The sequence below is a fragment of the Trachemys scripta genome, chromosome 19 (genome assembly GCF_013100865.1).
Source record: "Trachemys scripta elegans isolate TJP31775 chromosome 19, CAS_Tse_1.0, whole genome shotgun sequence".
Lineage (NCBI taxonomy): Eukaryota > Metazoa > Chordata > Testudines > Emydidae > Trachemys > Trachemys scripta.
Window position 1 is genome coordinate 17,707,236 of NC_048316.1, and position 21,982 is coordinate 17,729,217.

Genomic DNA, 21,982 nt, shown 5'->3' on the forward strand with positions numbered 1-21,982 from the left:
AGGGACTATTCTAAATCTGTGCTCTCTCTTTCATATTGAGCTAAACTTTACTGATTAAAGGCACAGCAATGTAAAATATACACATACTAAATTGTAACACAGGCTTATATAATCATCCATATGGGGTTTTTTTTAACTAGCCTAGCAGAGCTTCTTTTAATCCAGAGCGTCTATTCACTTGAGTTCTAGAGTATTCCACTATTCAGGACACATCAGTTTTATGTTTACTCCTAAATCCTTTGTGACTTTTTTTGCCTAGCAGAACAGGACAATAAGGAACTACTGCTGGTCAATGTAATGCTTCTTATATGCCAGAGGAATAACAGAATTTCCAGTTGAATCACTGCACACCCTAGCCTAGTCTATAATGTAGTACAGATTCAGGAATCACTTCTGACAACAGCTGTCACGAACAAATCCCAAGGAAGCAGTGCTTAAAAGATTTAACTATGGTTTATGGTTTAAAAGTCTAACAATGTAGATGGGACAAAACCATCTTCCTCACCATTACATGAATGGTATAAAAAACTGTGTGGTCGACACAATCAGTAAGTTTTCAACACCCACTGCTGAAGACAGAGGCCATGAGACTACAACATGAAGGGACCTAGGGTACATGTAACAATGTAAAAAATAATACTGTAGCAAGTCTCAGAGCATGGGGTCAACTGATTTGGACTCATTAAGGGTCTAAAAACAGCAGTGTACATGTTCCAGCTGGGCTTGGAGCCCGGATTTGGAGAACCTTCCCACTCACCAAATTTCCAACCCTGGGCTCCAACCCCAGCGGGAACATCTACACCAGAGGTCCCCAATGTGGTTCCCGCAGGCACCATGGCGCCCGCCGGGGCATCCATATGTGCCTGCTTACTGGCCACCGGAAAAGCAGCCGCCGAAAAGCGGCAACGCCTCTCGACGTTGCCGCTTCACAGTGGCATTTCAGCGGCGACACCTCTTGACATTGCCGCTTCATGGCGGCATTTCGGTGGCTGCCTGTCCGGCGGCCACAGTCCTCGGCGGCTAATCGTCCAGCACCCGCCCCATGGAAAAGGTTGGGGACCACTGGTCTACACTGCTATTTTTAGCCTCATAGTGCTAGCCCAATCAATATGGGCTCTGAGATTGGGGGGCGGGGGGGTGAGGGGGAGAAAAGAGAATGTCAGTGTAGATGTGACATGTGATTTGTGTCTGTACAAGTATTTTTCCATTTGTAATTTTATTATTTTCTGTATCAGTTACATTATGCCAAAAGTGGCACGAAACTTACAATACCCTGCACCCATTTATTATCACCCTGAGACCAGAGCAGCATCAAAAATACAAATCTTGTGAATTCCACTCTGCTAAGTCCAGTGCTCCCCTTGAAATCTGACAAAATGTTTGGTAATGCACTGGTAGGAAAGAAAAGAGACAAGAGAGCTTATAAATAGATACAGAAAAAGAACTGAAGCAAATCTGAAACAAAGACGCTTGAAAGAGGCACTGATAGCAATATCGGAAAATATTGAATCTGAAAGAAAACTTTAAAAATACAGATACAAAAAGCAGCAAACAGAAGAAAACAATAACGCTAAAATAATCAAGGTGACTTAAAAAAAAGGCCGAAAAGTTGAAAATGGTAAAAAAGGAAGGAAAAATAAATTTTTTAAATGGCCTTACAAGATTTTCAGGGTAGGGAGAAGCAAGATATTTTAGTATCTTAAAAATTGAGTGTACTTCCTTTCCACCCCAGAAGTGGCTGCATTTCAATGGTGTGGAAGCAATTTATATACAGACGCCCTCCGGGTTACGCAAACCCAATTTACGCAAATCCACACTTACGGAATTAGTTATCCCCCATCCCCCCACGTAATGGTCAGGTATATATTTCCAACTTATGCAAAATTCGAGTTCTGGAACGGAACGCTTGCGTAAGTCGGGGAGCGTCTGTAGTAATAAGAAGATACATATAGGCTGGGTAACACTTAGGGATACTTTGAGAGGAAAGATGGCATGAAAATAAATGTATCAAGTTTAGTTTTGTGTTGCCCAGGGCCAAAACTAAAAAGTTTGCCTTTAAGACAGAGTAGCCTGGGTGGCAAATAGTAAACAAAAATATAACCTTGGTCCCCCATCCTTTGCAGGCTAATCAGGTTATTGGTGTAAAATTCACAACAGGCAGAAAAACAAAAGCTTCAACTATAGATGCCTTAATTTACAAACTCCATAGTTCACTTGAAAAATGGCAGACGCTCTCTCCTTCTTAGTAAGGATTTAACACATGCTGTAGTAAGATCTCCTATTATTAAGGCTTCATTACTCTACCAAATTACCCACCATACTATGCTATGAAGTTTCCAGTTGTGATCCAATAATTAAGGTTGAGTTTTGCATTGAAGTACATCAAGTACTATACATGTCAAACGAACAAGATACATACCGTTATTCTTTTTTTACTTGTGTCCTTGTCTGTTCGCAAAGGATGTCTTTGTCAGAGATATTCTACTGTGTACGCCAGAATTCATTGTACAAAGAGTCTAAATGATCAGAGGGAATTCACTGGACTACAACACTTAACCAGGTTAAACCAAAAGAAAAATGGGAAAATATAAGTCGTTATCTCTTTGTTACTTTGCTTGAAGCTTCTCTGACCACTGGAGGTTGCCCAAGGTGTTGGCCCACATAAGCCATAAGTCTGTCCCACTGGTTCTTCTAGGTTTAAGAGTCGAACCCCTTCCTAGAGAGCTCCTTCCCTATTAAGCCTCTATACGCAAAGTACTGCGCAGAACTCTAAAGACAACACTATATAAAGATAAGTACCATTATGCAGTTTCCATTAGCCTGGTAGAAAAAACAGTCCAACAAAATACCTCTACATTTTTACATTGGGACATCTGAAATTACGTAAAAGGAGAAGGAAGAGGTTAAGAGTTCTTTTCCTGCTAGAATCAGCTTTCCCTTGGTCTCCAAATTAATGCTTCAGGGCATATTCATAATTGTTAATCTTACCCTAAGCAACCTGAAAACGGTCTGATGTTATAAATAAAAAGTGCGGGTTATTAAATACAAAAGGACTGACTGCTGAGTTTTACAGTTAAAGCCTGCATAAAAAACTTTAGTTGGCACTTTCATTAGACCAACAGGATATTTTACATTTCTTTGCACCACACAAACGCCAACTTCTTTCAATTTTCAGAGAACCTCAAATTAAGGTGGTTGGTTTTAGCTGTGCAACTCCTTCAATGTTAATAGCTGGTGAATAGCTACAGTACACTCCATCAGATATTTTGGAAATGTAATGAAATATGCTTGTCTGGTTTTGAACAAATGGAAATCCAAAATTTTCCATTTTAAATATCAGGCCTAAAATTTGTTTTCTGCTTTACTTCAAATTGAGCCATGTGGTGAAAAATATTACCATGGCATTTTCATTCACAAGGGGGAAAAAACCAACAAGTTAATCAGAACTATGTTCCCAAACTTGCAAATATATCAATTTTAACAATTCAATTCTGTCTACATTATCAGAGATACAAAACTGAATTCACTACATCCACTAAAAAGTACATTTCAAGCCAAGTTCAAATAAACATTCAAAGAAAGGTAACCTGATGAACTCAGCTGCTAATCATTACTGCACTGCCACTCAAAACAACCTCTGAAACTGTTCTAATTTGTTAAATTATAACTCAAACGCTGATTTACAAATACAGAAACTTACATAGGGCTGCTGAACCCGCCAAGTAGCTGAACTTAAAAGAAGCCAAGAGCAGTATCTACTATAAACATCTCTATCCAAATTTTAATTACTACAGGCCTGATCCAAAGTCCACTGAAGTCAATAGGTGACTTTCCATTGAATTCAATGACCTTTGGATATGGTTCTATATTGGTTCTTGGCACTGCAGAAACAACAAAAATAGCTTGATCTAATGACTACTTGTAGCAGACTGCTAACCTCATTCATGCTGCTGTCCCTTCAAGATTAATCTGACTACTTTGGAAATGTTGAAAATATCTTTAATGTAACCATTTCTGCTTACTACAATTATCAAATGATACCCTTTGATATCCTTGATTTGATCTACTGTACAAGCTTTTATTTTCTTTTGAAATTTAACAAAATACTGCAGGATTGAAATGATGTTAAGACATTCCTGTAAAATAAATATAGATATTAAGAGGCAAGCAACCAGCAAGGCCAGTTTATACCACTGATCCAAATACTGTATCTTTCTCAACACCAAGTCCAAAGTGGAGCTGATTTCTGGACCAACATCTTGTAAAGAGAAACTTGGGGGTGTAAAATTAAAGCACTAGGTTTAAAGTAAAGGTAACAGAGGCCACCAATAATTTATGGAGTACTTGCTGACTGGTTCTGTAGAGCAGACTTGTCTCATGGTGCTGGCTTTCCATGTTTCCAAGATGGTACATCACATTAAAGACAGCTAAATATATACATCAAATGCTTTTCTAATATTACTTTTCCCTGGAAGCAGCTGTAGGTGCCATAGGGATGTTAAAGCAATTGTGAGTGAGAGGGGAGGTGGTCTACATGATTATGAATGGGAGAGTTCTCTTTCAATCCAGTTCACACTACGCAAAAAGTTTGAGAAATTCTATATTAGTTTCATCAGCACACCATGCAAGAATGAAAGCTACTGACATCATGGGAACACTAGCATCCTGATTTTACTATGGGAACAGACAGTCTGAAGGCAATGATTCAGAAAAGTGCTTTAATTATCCCACTCCTACTGTTTTCCAGTAGCACCGCTTCTGGATAGCAATATTCTTCCAGCTCTGCTTCTCCAAAATTTATTTACAGAGGCTTTTATTGAGCTTCCAGCCGCCAGGGTGGATAAATATTAATGATTATTTAAATAAAGAAAAACTGTTTTATTTAAATTGATTTTTATTTTGTTAAGTTATAATAAACTTGTTTTGCAAACTTGCTTAAAATGAAATCTGAATTTAATACAAAATATAAGGCCTAAACTACTTATAAACTCTTAAAACATTTAAACAAAAAAATAAATCCATAAGTCCATGAGCTTCTATCAAAAAAGCTTTGAGTTAAAGGCTACTTTTCTATATAAAGAAAGAATCAGGGGGAAAACATCCAACTTTTGAGGTCAAACTATCAATTGGCACAATAGCTCATGTACTGTATTGAGGGCTTATTTTGTTCAATAAAAATAAAATTTATTTTAACATACAAAACATATAAATTCCAGTTACCATCCTAATGCAGCTTGAAACAAATCAGGAGCAAAAAGTTAATCTAGTAAATAAGCAATATATTCACCACCATTTTCTAACATACTAAAAATGAAAAACTGATAGAAGCTGAAAACATTAAACTATATAATTGCTTAAATATATACTTATAGTGTACTCTCCTAGATAGTAAAAAGATGTACCAAATATAATGTGAAGGTTCTTAGTTGTAATGCTTATCTCGCCCAATGAGAATGCATCTTTCTTTAGGAATTAAGTACAAATGGAAAAGTTAATTAAAATCAATTATTTAAATCAAGGCTTTCAATGTGGTGATTTAAATTATTTAAATTTCCCTGATTTAAATCAATCCACGCTGTCAGCCCTTAGCAAAAAACAGCTGTTCTTGAGGGTGTTCTCACTAGTTGTTCTTCTCCCAGCAAGCACGATGCTTCAGGGAGCCCTCAACTTCAACAGTAGCAACAGTTAAAGAATCGGTTTATGAAAACCATTAAGGTGATTTATGTGACCAATTCAATTTTTAATATAGCTTCCCCACTTTTATCTTAGCCTAGCTAATTAGCCACATGCACTCTTCCCAAAGTGTTCATGGGGCATATAATGGTTGCGTAGAGCCAGAGGAGGAATTTAGCAAAGTCCTGTATCAGGCCAGATGGGCAAGTCATCCATTTCTTCTGTTTTCATTTTCAGCTTGAACTGTCTCAGAATGTGTCATTCTGTAACCTTATTGACACCATGGCTATCAATGGCTGGTTGTTTGGGGGTTGTTTTCTATGGGAAATTTCAATTTTGACTATCAACAGTAGGCATGCTAAGGAGCCGGGGCACACGTGTTTTTACCATCATGTCAGTGGAAACCCTGTGCCCTGTCCACACTAGCACACCATCAGCAGAGGTGCACTGATGGAAGATTTAAAAAACAAAACAGCACAGACAGTCAATGATACTTTTTGTACCTGGGTTATCCAAGAATGACATGCTAAATACTTCTGACACCCTACACAATAAATCTTTGCTGAACTTTGTTTTCATTTTTGCTTTGCAATTCTCATTTAACGTATCATTTCAGGATATGTATTAGGAACACTGCAAAGTCAGCACATGAAAGATTTTACTTAAATATATTGAGCCAAGTTTTGCTTTTGGATGCATGTACAACTTTGATTAGCGTTTCACATGTGTATAATGGAGGGCAGTGAGTACAGAATTTTAGTTTTACTTCTGTTACAAAGTCATCTTCTTGATGGGGTGGAAAGCTTTTAGAAATAGGATTATACATAAGGGAAGTAAAATGATCAAGTGTATGGGTAGAACAGAATGTTTTGACACTGTTTGATCTATTAATTTACATGGTGGTGTGGGGAAAAGGAACATAGTTCTTTAAGAGCCAGGACATCTTGCTATACCATACATAAAGGCAATTTGCTTGGATGGAAGAATCCAAGGCAGCGAGAATATTCAATTGAGCAAACAGGGATGGGCCTCTGTACTCACTGCCCTCCATTATACACATGTGAAACGCTAATCAAAGTTGTACATGCATCCAAAAGCAAAACTTGGCTCAATATATTTAAGTAATAATCTTGTGATAGTGAAGTTTCAGGATTCCTCTTCCCCCAAAAAGCCACGATATAAATGTGTTAATCAGTAATTAGTATATTTTTAGAACAGGCACTCTAAATGAGTGGTTAAGAGCAGCAAGTAGGTGGTTTAATTTCAATCTTCCACTACATGACCTTGGGAAAGTCATGTAATGTCTATGTACTGCAACTTCTCCATCTGTAAAATGGAGATACTACTACTTATTTAGCTTTGTAAAGTGCTTTGCGACTTTCAGATAAAAAGCATTATAAAAGTTGAAAGTAGGATTTTTACCAAATAAGTTACCTGTGGTTCATGGCCTTAGCCACATCCCCAGAGAGGAGAACAAAAAACCACCCTTCCAAACCCAGAAGAACCAGCACATACACTTCCCCAAAGTCCCCGCCCCCTCCCTGCCCTTATTCCAACCCCTTCCCCAAATCCCCACCCCGGCCCCAACCCCTGAGCGCGCCGTGTCCCTGTTCCTCCCCCCTTCCTCCTGGAAAGTCCTAAGCACCGCCAAACATCTGTTTGGCAGCAGGAAGCGCTGGGAGGTAGGCGGAGGAGCAGGGACACGGCGCGCTGGGCAGGGGAGGGGAGCTTGGCTGCTGGTGGAGTCAGCACCTATGGCGGGCCGCAGGAAATAACTCGGCTCGCAGGCCACGTGTTTTGAGACCCGTGCCCTAGATAGCCATGATGATTAGCCTCAGGCTACCACCCCTAAAACCACTAAGATAGAGAGGCGGGAGTCCCTGAAAAACCTGTAACATCAGAAAAAGCAGAAGCCTGGTCTACACCACAGACCTATATCGGTATAACTATGTCGCTCAGGAGCATGAAAAATCCACACCCGAGCGACGTAGTTATACCAACCTAACCTCCCCCCCCCCCCCCCGTGTAGACAGAATTATTTCGACAAGAGAGCTTTTCCCATCAACATAGCTACTGCTTTACAGAGAGGTGGAATAAAATCTTCACTAAAGTGCTACAATGGCACTGCTGTAGCGCTGTACGTGAAGACAAGCCCCATGATTGAGTGGACATTCACTTATGTCCAACCCCCAAGAACTGAAGGGGTGCTGTCCTACCAATTTTAAAAAGCTATTCTAATCTTTCCGTGCAGAGTTTTACTATTAGGCCATTCGCCACTATTAATAAATTAAAGTTTGGAAGTTAGTTGTTAAGCTAGGGCTTTTTTCAGGAGAGGGAAGAGGAGAAAGATGAGTGTTAGAACAAACAGTAGGAGTAATGGAGTTGTTACTGCAGATGCAAAGTAACTACTTTCCATAGACTCAGACTTCTAGGCCAGAAGGGACCACTGTGATCATCTAGTCCAGTGGTCCCCAAACTTTGGGACACAACCCAGTAGGGGGACACAGCCCGGGCCAGCCCCCATAAGGAGGCAGGGAGGGAGCACCACCCTGCCCCGCCCCGCTCCCAGCTCTGGCCCCCATTGCTTCAGTGTACTGTTCTTAGCACACACAGAAAATATAGCATGGCTCTTCAGGCATACGCATGCACACAACCCCACTCTGAGCCACTAAACATTTCCAGTGCAGTAGTGATTCACATGTGAGGAAAGGCTGATCAAGACTGAACACAAAGCGTTCTTGGAAATACTGCAATATGACTTGAAGTGAAGAGGCTTTGAAGCAAACTCCATTAATGTGTGCCTTTTTTAAAAAAGGCAGGATTAATTTAAGTTTGTATCAAAACTTTTAAAGCTAACAAGTAACACAAACAAGGAGTTCTTTTAGTACCCACATTTGCACGTACCCTTACACTTTGTTATATCTAGTTTGATAATGTGATAGATCATTACTTGTATAATTGCAATTCTATTGTTTCAGAATTTTTACTGAATTCACAATAGATTCAGAACACTAATGCTGCGGGGGTAAAACCAAAGTTTTGACTGTGTGGTAACTAAGAGCTTGTCTACACGCAAAAGTTGTACTGTTTTAACTACACAAGTATAGTTAAAGCAGTACAATCCCCTACTAAAGACACTTGTATCTGTATAAAAGGTGCTATATACCATACAGCTATTCCAGTAAAGGGAATAAACAATACCAGTATAACTGCACCCAAACAAGAGGTTTTAGCAGTATATACACGTCAGAGAAGAAAATAAATAAATAAAGTTATACCAGTATAACTGCATGCAGAAAAGGCCTGACAATTCCAAGGAATTTCTCTTAGGTCTACACTGGCAATGCTAAAGCGCTTTACCATGCCTTGTGTGATCGCGGCGCACTCTCCCAGTGCTCTTAAAACAAAAACCAAAAACGAACAAACAAACAAAAAACCACACCTCAGCGAGGGGCGTAGCTCCCAACGCTGGGCCACTGCTTACACTGGCGCTTTACAGCACTACAACTTGCTGCGCTGGGGGGGGGGGGGTTCCACACCCCTGGGCAAGAAAGCTGCAGCACTGTTAATTGCCATTGTAGACAAGCCCTTAGGATTAGAGGCCTATTGGCTTTATTCTAATTTTTACCATTAGATTATCAACTTGAATTGGCCCTGTAATCTCAAAGAGATACATTATTCCTTACTTTCTAACTCAAGCAGCTGAGTAGCACTGCAATTCTGCGTACCAGAAAAAGAGCCATCACATTCAGTGGTGGTTTCATTTCTGTGTAAATTCGGAATGTACTCTACAGAGGTTTAAATCAGTAATGTGCATAAAACATCTTCTAAATAAAAACAATCTTCCATAACTTAATTTGTCCTTTTGGCAGTGTATGCTAGGATTTGTCTGAATTACATTTAAAGACGCAGTGCATCATAATTAAGTTTTCATTGCTGCATTCCCTATCTGGTAAGTTTGATTCTCCAAGACCTCCAGCCAAGTGGGTTTACATCCATTCAGTAGTAGACCGAGGAAAGAACACAGTTGTAATAACGTTTTCCCCACCCACGCAGCACAGTATTTCAAGTATGCTTTGTGCTAAGGCTTTACTAACCTTGGTGCTTGGTGGTTCACCACTTTAGTAATGTTTGCTAAAAATTTTGCTGAACTCAGAGACTAAACTAAACTACAGCATAAAATTTCAAAACAGATGAGGTGTCTGCGCGGATATCAGAGAACTTGGAGAAACCCAAATAGGTAGGAAGTTAACTTCTCAGTCATCATTTATACCAACCCAAACAAGTGAATCTTCATTGTAATTTTCAGAGATAGATTATCAAAATGGCAGCCTTTGGCACGCCCCAACCAAACTCAGATCGAACATTCAGCAGTAATTTGCCTATGAGAAGAAAATCAGAACCCAGGTTGGATTTCAAGGGTTATCTAGTGCATCTGCTTGCAGTAACTGAAATTCTTACATGAAATTGACTATTTTTAAAATCCTATGGCCATGAAATTGACCAAAATGGACCCTGGATTTGGTAGGGCCCTAGCTATAGGGAAGATTTCACATGGACCTATTAAAATAGTTTCTTCCCAGCAACTGCTCATTGGTGTTGAGAGACTATCCATTCCTGTTATCTTTGTAAAGTGGTCTTTATAGGAAAAGTTATCAACCAACTGCCTTGTAACCAAGATAGTTTGGTAGCCTCTGTGCCATTTCTTAAGTAGGAAGAGCTGCAACGAATCACAGGACTTGCAGGCATAGTCATGAATTCTGGAAGTTCATCTACTCCTGAAATTTCACTATTTTTAGTTCAAAGAGGAAAACTTCCCCTATCACCCTGAAACTTAAATTCTTTCTCAGTTCACAGCCACTGTGTGCTAGGTGGTTTTGGAAATCCCACCTAAATATGTGATTATGAGCCTATTTAAGTAGGATTTTCAAAACAACCTGTGACTTAAAAGCACAAGTCCCATTGACTACAAACTGCAAACCCAGGTGGAGGAGGAGGAAAGCTGAAATACTTTAACCAGGCTATATTGACTTATGAATATTCAATCAGAAGCTGGATTGCCAATATAATATAGGCTAGTTGCCTATCAATTTTGTTGGTGCTGGTCTCACAGTAAAGAAGTTAATGAGGACTTTTACATGTCCTTTGTAGCATGGATGAGCAGTTTAAATCTGAAACTTCTTAGGAAAATATTATGTAAAATCTGAAATTCTACAAACTATAATCTAGTACAAAACATCCATGTTTGTCATTTATAACTATAGAACAGAAAGAAACAGTAACACATAAATAAAAAAAATCTGAATTAAAATATTATGTTGATTCAAATACATTTTTCCTAAATTCTTTTTATCCACCCTGCGTTGGAGACATTAATATTAGCTCAATCTCATGTTTGATTGGAAGCTATATACTTTTACCTATCTAGAGGGAATGGATCTCTCACTCAAATTCACACCACTCCAAAGCCAACATATACTAAATGAAATTTGAAATCACCGGTGCTTTTTGAAGTAGCTAAAGGAGGATCCATTTCAGAAAGGAGAACTTATTAGATACCCATAATACTAAATGACAAAAACCCGGTTGGCATCCAGATCTGACTCCCAATTATGTACTTTATATGCCTACCACCATCCTCCCAAACTCATGGACAAGAGGTCCCTACAACCAATTTGGTACTGTCTCCAGCTATGGGTATAGGGAAGTAAACCCACTTGGTGTAGTAGATGATGATGCTGGAGATCAATTATTATTCTGCCAAAACAGCTCTGCCACTATTTAATCTTCCGGCTTTGAAATGGTTTAAAGTTCTCTTCGTTATACTGTTCCCTTTAAAAAAAAAATGCGAACAAAACCATAGTTTCCTTTGTCTTTAACACAAAAGTTTAGATCTTTAAACAGAAGCTAATATAGTTGATGAAGGCACTTAGATCATACGAAAGTCTATATTGCTTATATGGTGAGCTTTTGTAGCTAGTTTTTAAGAGAATAAAGAAACACTTTTCCAATTCAAGCACACTAAATATTTCATGATTCCCCACTCTTCTCAGTGTATGCACACCGTGCCTCAGGTGGCACATGACCAGGATTCATCACCAAACTTGGTCCACTGGTTGAATTATTAGCTTCCCCGGCTTGGGCCAGGTCACAACATACCTTTAAGTTGACATTGAAGAGTTGGGTCCTTGGTAATGTAGGAGTCTGAGAAAAGGATAGCAGAAGCCTACAATATAATTTTACACAACAAAGTGCATTTCCAAGAGTTCTGTTTTATGAAATAGGTTTCAGATTAGTTCATATACACTGTCTTCATATTAACGATTTTATTCTGTTACCAGGTTAGTTTCCAGTTGTCCTTTATACTTTGGTACATGGGAGTTTATTCTTTAAAAAGAAACAAATATCTACAATGGTCGGTGATGGGACACTACAGAATTCTTTCCCAGATGTCTGGCTGTTGGGTCTTGCCCACATGCTCAGGGTCTAACTGATTGCCATATTTGGGGTCGGGAAGGAATTTTCCTCCAGGTTAGATTGGCAGAAATCCTGGAGGTCACCTGCAGATTTAAATTAGTAAATGGTGGATTCTCTGTTATTTGAGGTCTTTAAACCATGATTTGAGGACTTCAGTAACTCAGACAGAGGTTATGGGTCTATTACAGGAGTGGGTGGGTGAGGTTCTATGGCCTGCAATGTGCAGGTCAGACTAGCTAGATGATCATGATGGTCCTTTCTGACCTTGAAGTCTATGAGTAAGGCTTTAATGTTGTGTTGTGTTTTTAAGGACCACTATTGTTTTGATTTGTTACATAGACAGGTCTCTTTAAAAGTTTACATTTTTATTCCTTCATTACATTCTTTTATATAGCATGTGCTGCAATTATAGAGTACAGTAGATTGAATAAAAACCATCAAAATATTGAAGCTGTGACACAATTAGCACATTAAGTAAAGCACTCACTCCACCCTAAAACATGACCGTAAAACAGCATTAATGAAGTTTTAGTCAGACTGGGGGAGACCAATATTATTGATAACCACCCACAGAAGATTGAGAATTCTTCAAACAAACAGGGAGGTGAAACACTTTTGTAGTCCCAGTATTATCGCAGTATGATCATTAGGTTTTAAAGATGACAGGCAAGCTATTTGTTAGTCCAGTTTACAAAATAGTAACCTTTGTCTAAAGCTACCCATTTACAATGCCCAACAGTACACTACAAAGATCTTGGGAATGTAAGCCATTAACCAGTTGCACAATATTTGATTTCCCAGCTTCAGCATCATGTTTCCCAAGAGTTTTAAATTGGCATGCTGAAGAGGTGGCTAAACAAATCAGATTACAGTGATTAAATCATTATATTTTCTAATTTATTCCTTAGTTCACTGTTTAAATATTTTCCTTTTTCTTCAATTATTGTCATCTGAGAACACCATGAAAGCTCACAATTAATCTCCCTCCAATGAAGAATGCACTAAATAACCAATAAGACAGCTTTTGCTAGTGAGCACTTGGTAGCAAAACAAAACTCAACCAACACAGCACTAGCGTCACAAGGCAGTTTCTGAACGTCTCAGTTCCAAACTCCTCCTCCTTGAACCAAGCAATCTGCTCTTCACTACAGTGAAGAAAGATAGTGGAGAAGGGACAAATATCTGAACAACTTTGTTCTGACATTTCCCCACTTCCTCAAGGATTCACCAGGGAATAATCTTTTTAAACTGATTATTTCTACTTTGGAAGTGGATTTAATTAAGCCAGTCCTGGGTTGCTGGCAAAACATGAAGGTGCTACAGCTATATGGATATATACTCATCTCAACCCTTGATGGATGCCACTTACGCTAAACAGTCTGTTCCAGCTTGTAGGACACTGTGACACTTGTATCTGTGTCACTGAGTAAGTTTCTGTAGGGGCGGTGTTTGCAGGCAGGAGCAGTGCATGGAGACTTCTGCTCGCCCCTTTACTCCCCACGGCCACGGGGGCTTGCTGGCCACTTCCGGGAGCGGCGTGGGGCCAGGGAGCCTGCCTTAGCTGCAGCCCCACTGTGTCACCGGAGATTGCGATCGACAGGGAGCCACACTTATGGTCCATGGGAGCTGCCACTGGCTCATGGTCTTGCAGTGAAGAACACTGGTCTAAACAGTTACTTCAAAAATGCCACCAAAAGAGGTGTGTATGGTGCTTAGTTTTTGAATAAACCAAGAACTTACACAATAAAGCATCAATAATAGCACAATCTGTCTGAAAAGCTGTTACGGGAAACATTATGGAAACATGGGATTACTTTATAACAACATCAAAGGGAGCTGGAAGGAATCACAGAAATACTAAAATATGACATCACTTAGAAGTAGCCCTTGCAGTGATAACAGAAGCTATTCTAAATCAAATCAAATGCAACAAGGATCTGTGAAAATACTTCACTGAAGATATTAAAAAGGCTCACCAGATTACAGAAAATTGTGGTACAGTGACACCACTTCATCTTTCTTATACAGCTAACGATATAAAAATGCTTAATGGAAGCTCAGTCAAGATGTGTGTTCTTTTTGCAGTTTTTCATGAGTTTCTTCCTAACAGAAATATACAGGAGTTTCCCAAACCAAAGTTTGCTCTCAACAAGCTGCAACCCCTCACCTATATATGAGGAATAAAGTCTGAAGCAGCTGAAAGATTCACAGATCATAAGCTATTGAAGAACATCCCTGAAATGACCAAGTCTTGGGGAAGAAGTGGGTGGTTCCAGACAGAACCGCTTGACAATATGCCTAGCAACTCCATCACAGAAACCTAAAAGGATATTTAGAAATTAGTGCTCATGGCCTTCAGGGGATCAAGCTTAGTTAGGAACAGATGCACAGCAAGAGAAGTTTAGGAGATTAAGTCAAAATGATAAAGAAACAGGAGAAACTCCACTGGCACCAGTAACACTGCCTCATGGATATATTCAAATGAGGCTTCATTCAACACTTACAGCACATACACCGCGGCAGCACATCTGGCAAAGATGCGCTATGCTGATGGGAGACAACTCTCTCCTCGGCATAATAAAATCACCTATGTGAGCGGCAGAAGCTATATCGGCGGGAGAAGCTCTCCCGCTGACATAGCGCTATCCACACCACCACTTACATCAGTGTGACTTATGTCGCTTGGGGGGTTGTTTATTCAGACCTGTGAGCCACATAAGTTCTGCGACATAGCCTTAGCAACGGGAAAAACCTATTTGAGAAAAAGTAGGTCTTGTGGTTTAAGGCACTGGACTGAGACTCATGAGAGCTGGGTTCAATTTCTGTACGCCAGAGGTTTCCTGAGTGATCTTGGGAAGTCATTTAATCTCTCAGCTCCTCACTTGAAAAATGGGAATACTATTTCCTCTCTCCCACTTTTTTCTCCATCTTCTCTATCTATATTTTAAATTCTTTGTATTTGGGACAGCCTTACTATGCTTATGTACAGTGCTCAGCAAAAGTGGGCCCTGATATTGACCCGATACTCTAGGCACTACTGTAATAAAATACATCCTACCTTTAGCTTTATTCCTCCCTCCCTGCACCCCAAGAAAGCCCACCTTTAAAATATGCTTCAGCACTTACTTTAAACTGTGCTTAATGGCTGCTTTCAACAAGGAAATATAGCCATAAACCACTCACAAGTTCCACTGCTGATGTGGGGATTGTTAATGAAATACGAAAGCACTTTTACTTGTTTGAAGTTAAAAATAAGCCACAAAATTCCATGTTATTTCATTCAAAGTAAGAACATAGTGAATTCTGATTATGACCCTTTTTTATAAAAAGGGTTCTCCCCAAATATTAAGCCTGGACAGGAATGTTCAGTTTTATTTTGACTATATAGTTGATTTAGTGAGGTCATCTTTATGTTTACATTTGAACTGATGTACCAAAGTACCATTGCTAATTATAAGTAACAAAACTTGTTTTGCAGACCTGGGAACATAGTACTTTGGTTTCATGGTTGGAGAATTTTACTAGGAAAACTATTACTATTATTATTGGCCCAATCCTGTTCTCATTTAAATCAATGACAAAGACTGCCAATGCTACATTCAGAAAAGCATCTGTGTTAAAAATAATGGTAGTTTCTTACTCAACAGTTTTGATCCCTGTACACATTCCAGATCGTATCTGCTTGGCATTCTGACAAAGCAAAGTTTGCTCTGGTTAGCAGGACAGAGCCAATACAGCTATTGGGAGACCACACTGGATTCTATTCTGCCCCTTACACCATTCACAGAAGTGTTGACCAACTTCAGCTGTATAATCTTTATTTACCAGTGGCGACTCATAAGCCATAAAGCACACAACTTGACTTTATGTTACAACGCTAGAATGAGTTTGCACTATTTGCCGTTAGAAAATTTATTTATTTAATTTTTTGTAAACTGAGCAAAATGAGATATGGAAGTAAATGAAAAACACGGAATCTCCACAATGCCCCTTTTACAGACTGACTCTTCAAAGTGTAACCATATTTCAAAGTATATAAATTGTTAAATAATAGATTCTATTTCCACCTTGCCCTCAACATGAAGTTAAGACAACCTGAAGCCAAAGAACACAAGGTTTCTAAAACGGGCTTAGAACAACATTAACAGTTATGTAAAATATTTGCATTAGGCCTTTTTTAAGCTGTAACTTTAAGAACTAAAATTTAAAATAGTATTTGCGTTTCTTTAAACTCACAATATTGGCTCTGAGAACATCTTCCCACTGCACAGGCTAATATTTCCCACACAATAAAAAAGTTTGCATATCAAAATTACACGACTCCTAATGATTTAAAGAGTCTCATTGGTCTTTTCCATTTAAAATGCAAATAGCTGAGGCAAAGCAACAGGTCTTTGGTTATCCAAAGGGAAAAAACAGGGGGAAAGTATGGAAGAGTGGCATTTGTGCTATAGACAAATGTTACTATATTTAGTCTCCTTGTTCTGCAAGCTGCTGGGCATCTGTTTCAGTAATGGTGAATGATTTTTTTCTACCATTCAAGAGAATAATAATCTGGGTTCATTTTAATTATTGCAATGAAGAAACGCCTTCACTCATAAATATTCTGTTTTAATGAAGACTGAATTCCAGCATCAGAGATCATAGCATGAAATATACTATTTTAAGAACAAGCTTCCCTGATTTCCTGTGCTAGTTTAAAGCCTTGCAAGAGTTTAAAGATCTGAGATACAATGGAAAATGAAATGTAATCAGTCAGTAATTGTATATTTTGAAGCCTACATGAAAATGACACAAAAACAGTGTGCGCACACATAAGCTGGCCCAAATATTTTTAAATTTGCAAATGGTAATTTATCAGCAACCTCTTCAAAACAGCAAGACAGAAATATGCTTTGAAAAATGATTTTTAAAGACACCCTGTGCACAGAAGTCAACCATCAGTCACAATTCTTGACAACTCCGCTATTCTCCTCCAATTTAAGACAAGCATTTACCACCAAAGAATATCGCTTCAATTTATGCAAAAGAAAACTGAATTTTAAAAGAGCAGTATAGATAAAATATTGGAAGAAACTGCTGCTACAAAGCACTTATATTTATGCCTAGATAAACCTCTCCCAAAATATGAAGAAAGACTGCAAACCAAAGTGAGCAAATTTCCCTAAGTTACAATTAATAAAAATGAAAGTCTCTCCCATTCAGTACACTTACTGTGTCTTAAAGGGTGTAACAGTTTTCTTCTTAAAACCAGCCATTTCAGTTACAGTACAGTATTGAAAATAAATATTTAGCACGAGAGTGTAATTGCAAAAGATTTAAATTTACACATATGCTTATATATGGAAATGGCAATATATTTTACAGGTAACAACTGGAAAAACTAGTATAAATATTGGTACACAGAAATTATATATATAACTGACATTGACTATTCCTTGGCTGGATCTAGCATTTATTGTAATGATATATTTTTGACAAATTCTCTTTTCTGCTTCTGTAACTACAACTTTGTAATACTGCTTGGTCAGCTTCTTTGCATATTCTTTCCTGTTCTCAGACTGGGGGATGGGTGGGAACTTGATTTAGCCAAGATCAGCTAAATCTGAAAAGAGCTCCAAACTAAAGAGCTAGTCTTTCCTTATACATTACATATCCAAGCTCAGGCAGTTGCCTTTCATATGTATATGTCCAGCAGAGCTAAGCTCCTGCCACAATAAAACAAGACTGCAATACAATTATTGGGTAACTTGTCCCTTCCCCCACTCAACTAACCAACATACAAAGAAAGGCTTGCTCTATTGTGCACATACAGTACCCTTGATGATCCCGCTGCTAACCAAAACTTCGTTCAACAGATACGTACTTAACCATTTTAAGCAACACATATTTAGTAATTTAGAGAGCTAAGAACAGCTCAAAACAATGTAAAGTATTAAATAAAAATATTAAATTAATACCTATATCAGTGACCAAATGTTGAGATTTTCACACCCCTATTACTGATTTGGAGTGCGTGTACACGTATATAAATGCATGGTTTGGGAGTGGGATTTTTGTTTTTAAGAACCAGCTAAAAATCTAAATTGTAAAGATAACTCAAGTTGTGCAGAAATGAAAGGTTTTGCCTAAGCGATGTGCATTTCCTTCCAAAACCACTGATCAAAATTCAGAACAGTAAAAACAAAAAAAGCAATTAACAATTCAGATCCTGCCATTTTCCTGATCCATCTCTAAGCAACAGTACCATGGCAACTTTTTCCTGCTTTAAAAATGTCATGTGAAAAAAGGAAAAATACCAGAATGCCAAATTTTCAATTTCATTTGAGTACTCCTCATCTTTGCTATTTAAATTCAATCATGCTTGGATCTAAGAGTTTTAGAGTATATACTCTAGAGTAACCCAAATGTTTATATATTCCCTGATCACCAACATAACTAAAATTATGCTTAATACAGACTCTCACTACCATGACGAGAAAAGTAAATGTTCTGTGTGTAAGCCTTAATCACAGGAATATGAACCTCTGATTAATATTATCAACCTAATTAATGATCAGGGTTCCAGAGGCAGAGAAGGGTTGTTTCCTTTAGTTTCATGCAATGTTAACAGATCTGTATGGCTGAATTTCCTCCCTGCTCTGAGTAACTAACATGCTCGTATCTAGTTTTAAACCATTTCCGATTCATTTTCTGCCCCATCCTATCACACAATTTACACTCCTCATACAATCCAAATTTGAACACTATGCAAGTATGAATATATCAGGAATGAGCCTCTACCAAACCATCTAGTTGGTGCCTAAAAAGACCTGAAGGGATTCCTTTATAGATCACATCTTCGTACACACACATGAACTCTACTCATTTCTTGACAGTCTAAGATGTGCAAAGGAAAATAAAAATAAGTCTCGCAACTAAATGCAGTTATGATCAGGGAGCCTAGCGAAGCCTCTTGCTACGCAGCTCCTGCTGCTGCCTCCTTTTGCAGTTTCCCCACCTCCTTCTGTGCAGTAGGAGATCTGCTCTGCTCTTTCCCACATAAACTGAGTCCTAGCCGCCATTTTAGAAAGTCATTCACACAAGCCAGACCGCTGCACCATCCACCACTTGAAAAGAAATCTCTTTGAATGTTTCCTCCTTCCCTTTCCCTGCCCCTGCACTATAAAAGGGACACACCAAAAAGCATGCAAATGCTCTCTCGGATAGAGAGCGCTGCCAAGGGACAAGGCTAGCAGCATGTCACTGATCAGCAAATGCTGCAATGCACGTGTTTGCACATTTGTGCATGTGAATTTCCCAACCACTGAAAACAGTGCAATGACAAGACAGACATCCCTTATAGGGAAGATGATTGAGAGCAAAATACTAAACACAAATCATTTTACATATATCCACTCCAGCAATATGCATTAAATCTGCTCATTCTCCTATAAATGAAATATTTCATATACAAGGATTTTAAGGGTAGCAAGTGCGGAAAGCCCAACTAACTCTTCTTACTAAATAACCCTGCCTAATTCCTGATTCAAATCACAATCTCTTGCTTTATTCACTTCCTAGTTTAAAATAATGGGGGACTGATTACAAATAGGCGCACGCGCACACACACACTATGCCTAGTTTAAGTGGTTATGAATGAGCTTACTATTCACAAACCCTGCTTTACATGCAGACATGCACGCTTCCAAGATGAAGATTTAATATCTTAGATCAAGCAACAATGAAAATAATCAATCATCTTCCATTAAAAAAGCCATAGGGCAGCTCTCCTGCTCCTTCTTCCATTTCCCTGTCCAAGCTCCTCATGTGTTAGTAACCAAGTCTATTTTTCCCATGGTGACTCACTATTAAGGACGCTCTATAATATTCCTACACTAAGCAGTAGTAAGAAAGATTAAAAAGAAGTTTAAGAACCCTTTTGGAGTGTGAGACTAGACCCAATCCTGGCTATTTATAATGCACATCTAGAACTTATTTCTTTTTTCCTTATTACTCTTTTAACAAGGTTCTAGTGCAGTTTGTTAACCTTATGATGACCACATTTCCAAAAAGCGTTGTTTAATCTTCCACCCACTAAATGTAATCCCTCAAAACAGGTAAAACAAAATATTTGGTTAAATACCACTAAGACCAGACAGATGAACACAAACCTTTTTTTTAAACTTTGATATTTTAAGAGAAAAATATGAAGAGGGGAGGACAAATACAAAAGCATGCAAACTACTGTTCCATTATGGCCTATGTGATTGGGGTTACAGAATATATATAGCGAGAGAATATAGAATTTATAAATGTAAAAAAATAATACCAGCTCTGAAGAGCTCTGTGTAAGCTTGACTCTTTCACCAACAGAAGTTGGTCCAATAAAAAGGTATTACCTCACCCACCTTGTCTCTCTAAAACAAAACCAGTCCACGCTCCAGTATTATACATTCCAGAACACTGTTTCTTAGTGAAAGGATCCACTGGGAGTTGGCTTCTTCAAGCATTTCTGTGATCTTCAGTTTCACCTTTGTATTTCCAAGCACTTAAGTTCCCACCATTCACTTTACAAACCTCTTAGTTAATTTCATTATAAAGCATCTAACCAAAGATGCACGGTGGTTACAGTCACTTGCTCACACCTGAGTGCAAGGCATCCAGCTACCTTCAGTAATGGAATGGGTTGATATGAAGAAAAAAAAAAATGTAAAACAAAAACCCTCTTCATTTCAACACTGAGAAAGGATTTTTAAAACCATGGCACCAAGAAGGAAGATAGATGACCAGCCTCTGAGGTTAAAAATTGTTTCCAATACACTGTACCTCACAAAATATCCAATCCACGTAGAAAATAGCGAATTCCCTCTTTTCACCTGGCTTTTCCATCCTTGGGTGTTTTTGCTCCTGCTCTGCGAGGCTCCAATATTTCTCCAGGAAGCTCCTTCCGCATTATAAACCTCCAGGATTTTCTCTTACAGGAGACCACAAAGATCTTCACCGCGGTGCAGGGACGCGTAGAGATATTTTTGTTCTCCTCGGACACCCACAACCCCCCCCCACACACACACACCCCTACCCCTTCCCGCCTGGGATCAGAGCGATTTCCACACACAGTCCATGGGGGTGAGTAGCCGCAGGAGTTGCTATGATACCCTGAGACAGATTTTCCCATCCCTTCACCGCTGGCTCCACGCTGGGTGAGGGGAAGCCATAGAAGATCCTGTTTTCTCCAAACTGCTTGGGCTATTTGGGGGGGGGGGCATGCACAGACCGTGCCCCCTCCCTTAACAGCCCCGTGGCCAGGAAGGGGGGGAGCCACAGGCAGATCCCCCCCAGTTCATACACTGGGGGCGCAGCGCGCGCAGAGCCTGGCGGAGAAACCCCCCTGCCCCCCCCCCCAATTAGGGCCCCCCCCCAGGCCCCCCCCCCCCGGTCACTCACCGCTTGAAGTGCTCGATGATCTTCTCCTCGCGCACGTTCTCCGGTAAGTTGCCCACCCAGAGGTGCCTGGTTTCCCGGACCATGCTGCGCCGCGCCGGCCCCCCCGCGCCCCGGCCTGGGCCCTAGTGCCAGGAGCTGCCTCCCCTCGCGGCGGCGGCGGCGGCGGACACCATCCCTCGGGGCCCCTGCTCCGGGCGGCGGCTCCCCTCCTGGCTCCCCTCAGCGGCGGCGGCAGCGCGGCGCCCCCTCCCCCTCGCGCTCTCTCGCGCTCTGTGGCGGCTCCGCTCTCCCCGCTCCCTCTCACACCGCCGCCAAGCCCGGCGCAGGCGCACTCCGGCCGGGGAGGGGGGGGAAGGGAAGGGAGAGCGGAGCGCTCGCTCCCAACGCCCTGGGTCGCCAGCCTCCC

At 39.8% G+C, this 21,982-nt stretch overlaps 1 protein-coding gene across 5 annotated transcripts in view; it reads right to left on the minus strand.

Moving 5' to 3' along the window:
- The window catches only part of SPEN (spen family transcriptional repressor), a 94,749-nt gene extending 73,012 nt beyond the window's left edge, over positions 1-21,737 (minus strand). For 3 of the 5 annotated variants that reach the window (XM_034753360.1, XM_034753361.1, XM_034753359.1), the window contains exon 1: positions 21,577-21,737. In XM_034753360.1, the coding sequence (XP_034609251.1) occupies positions 21,577-21,659 (83 nt within the window). In that variant the 5' untranslated portion in view covers positions 21,660-21,737. Of the gene's footprint in view, positions 1-20,540; positions 21,120-21,576 lie in introns of those variants that run through there. The other 2 variants (XM_034753364.1, XM_034753363.1) reach the window with 2 other exon arrangements.
- Between the last annotated feature and the right edge of the window lie 245 nt (positions 21,738-21,982).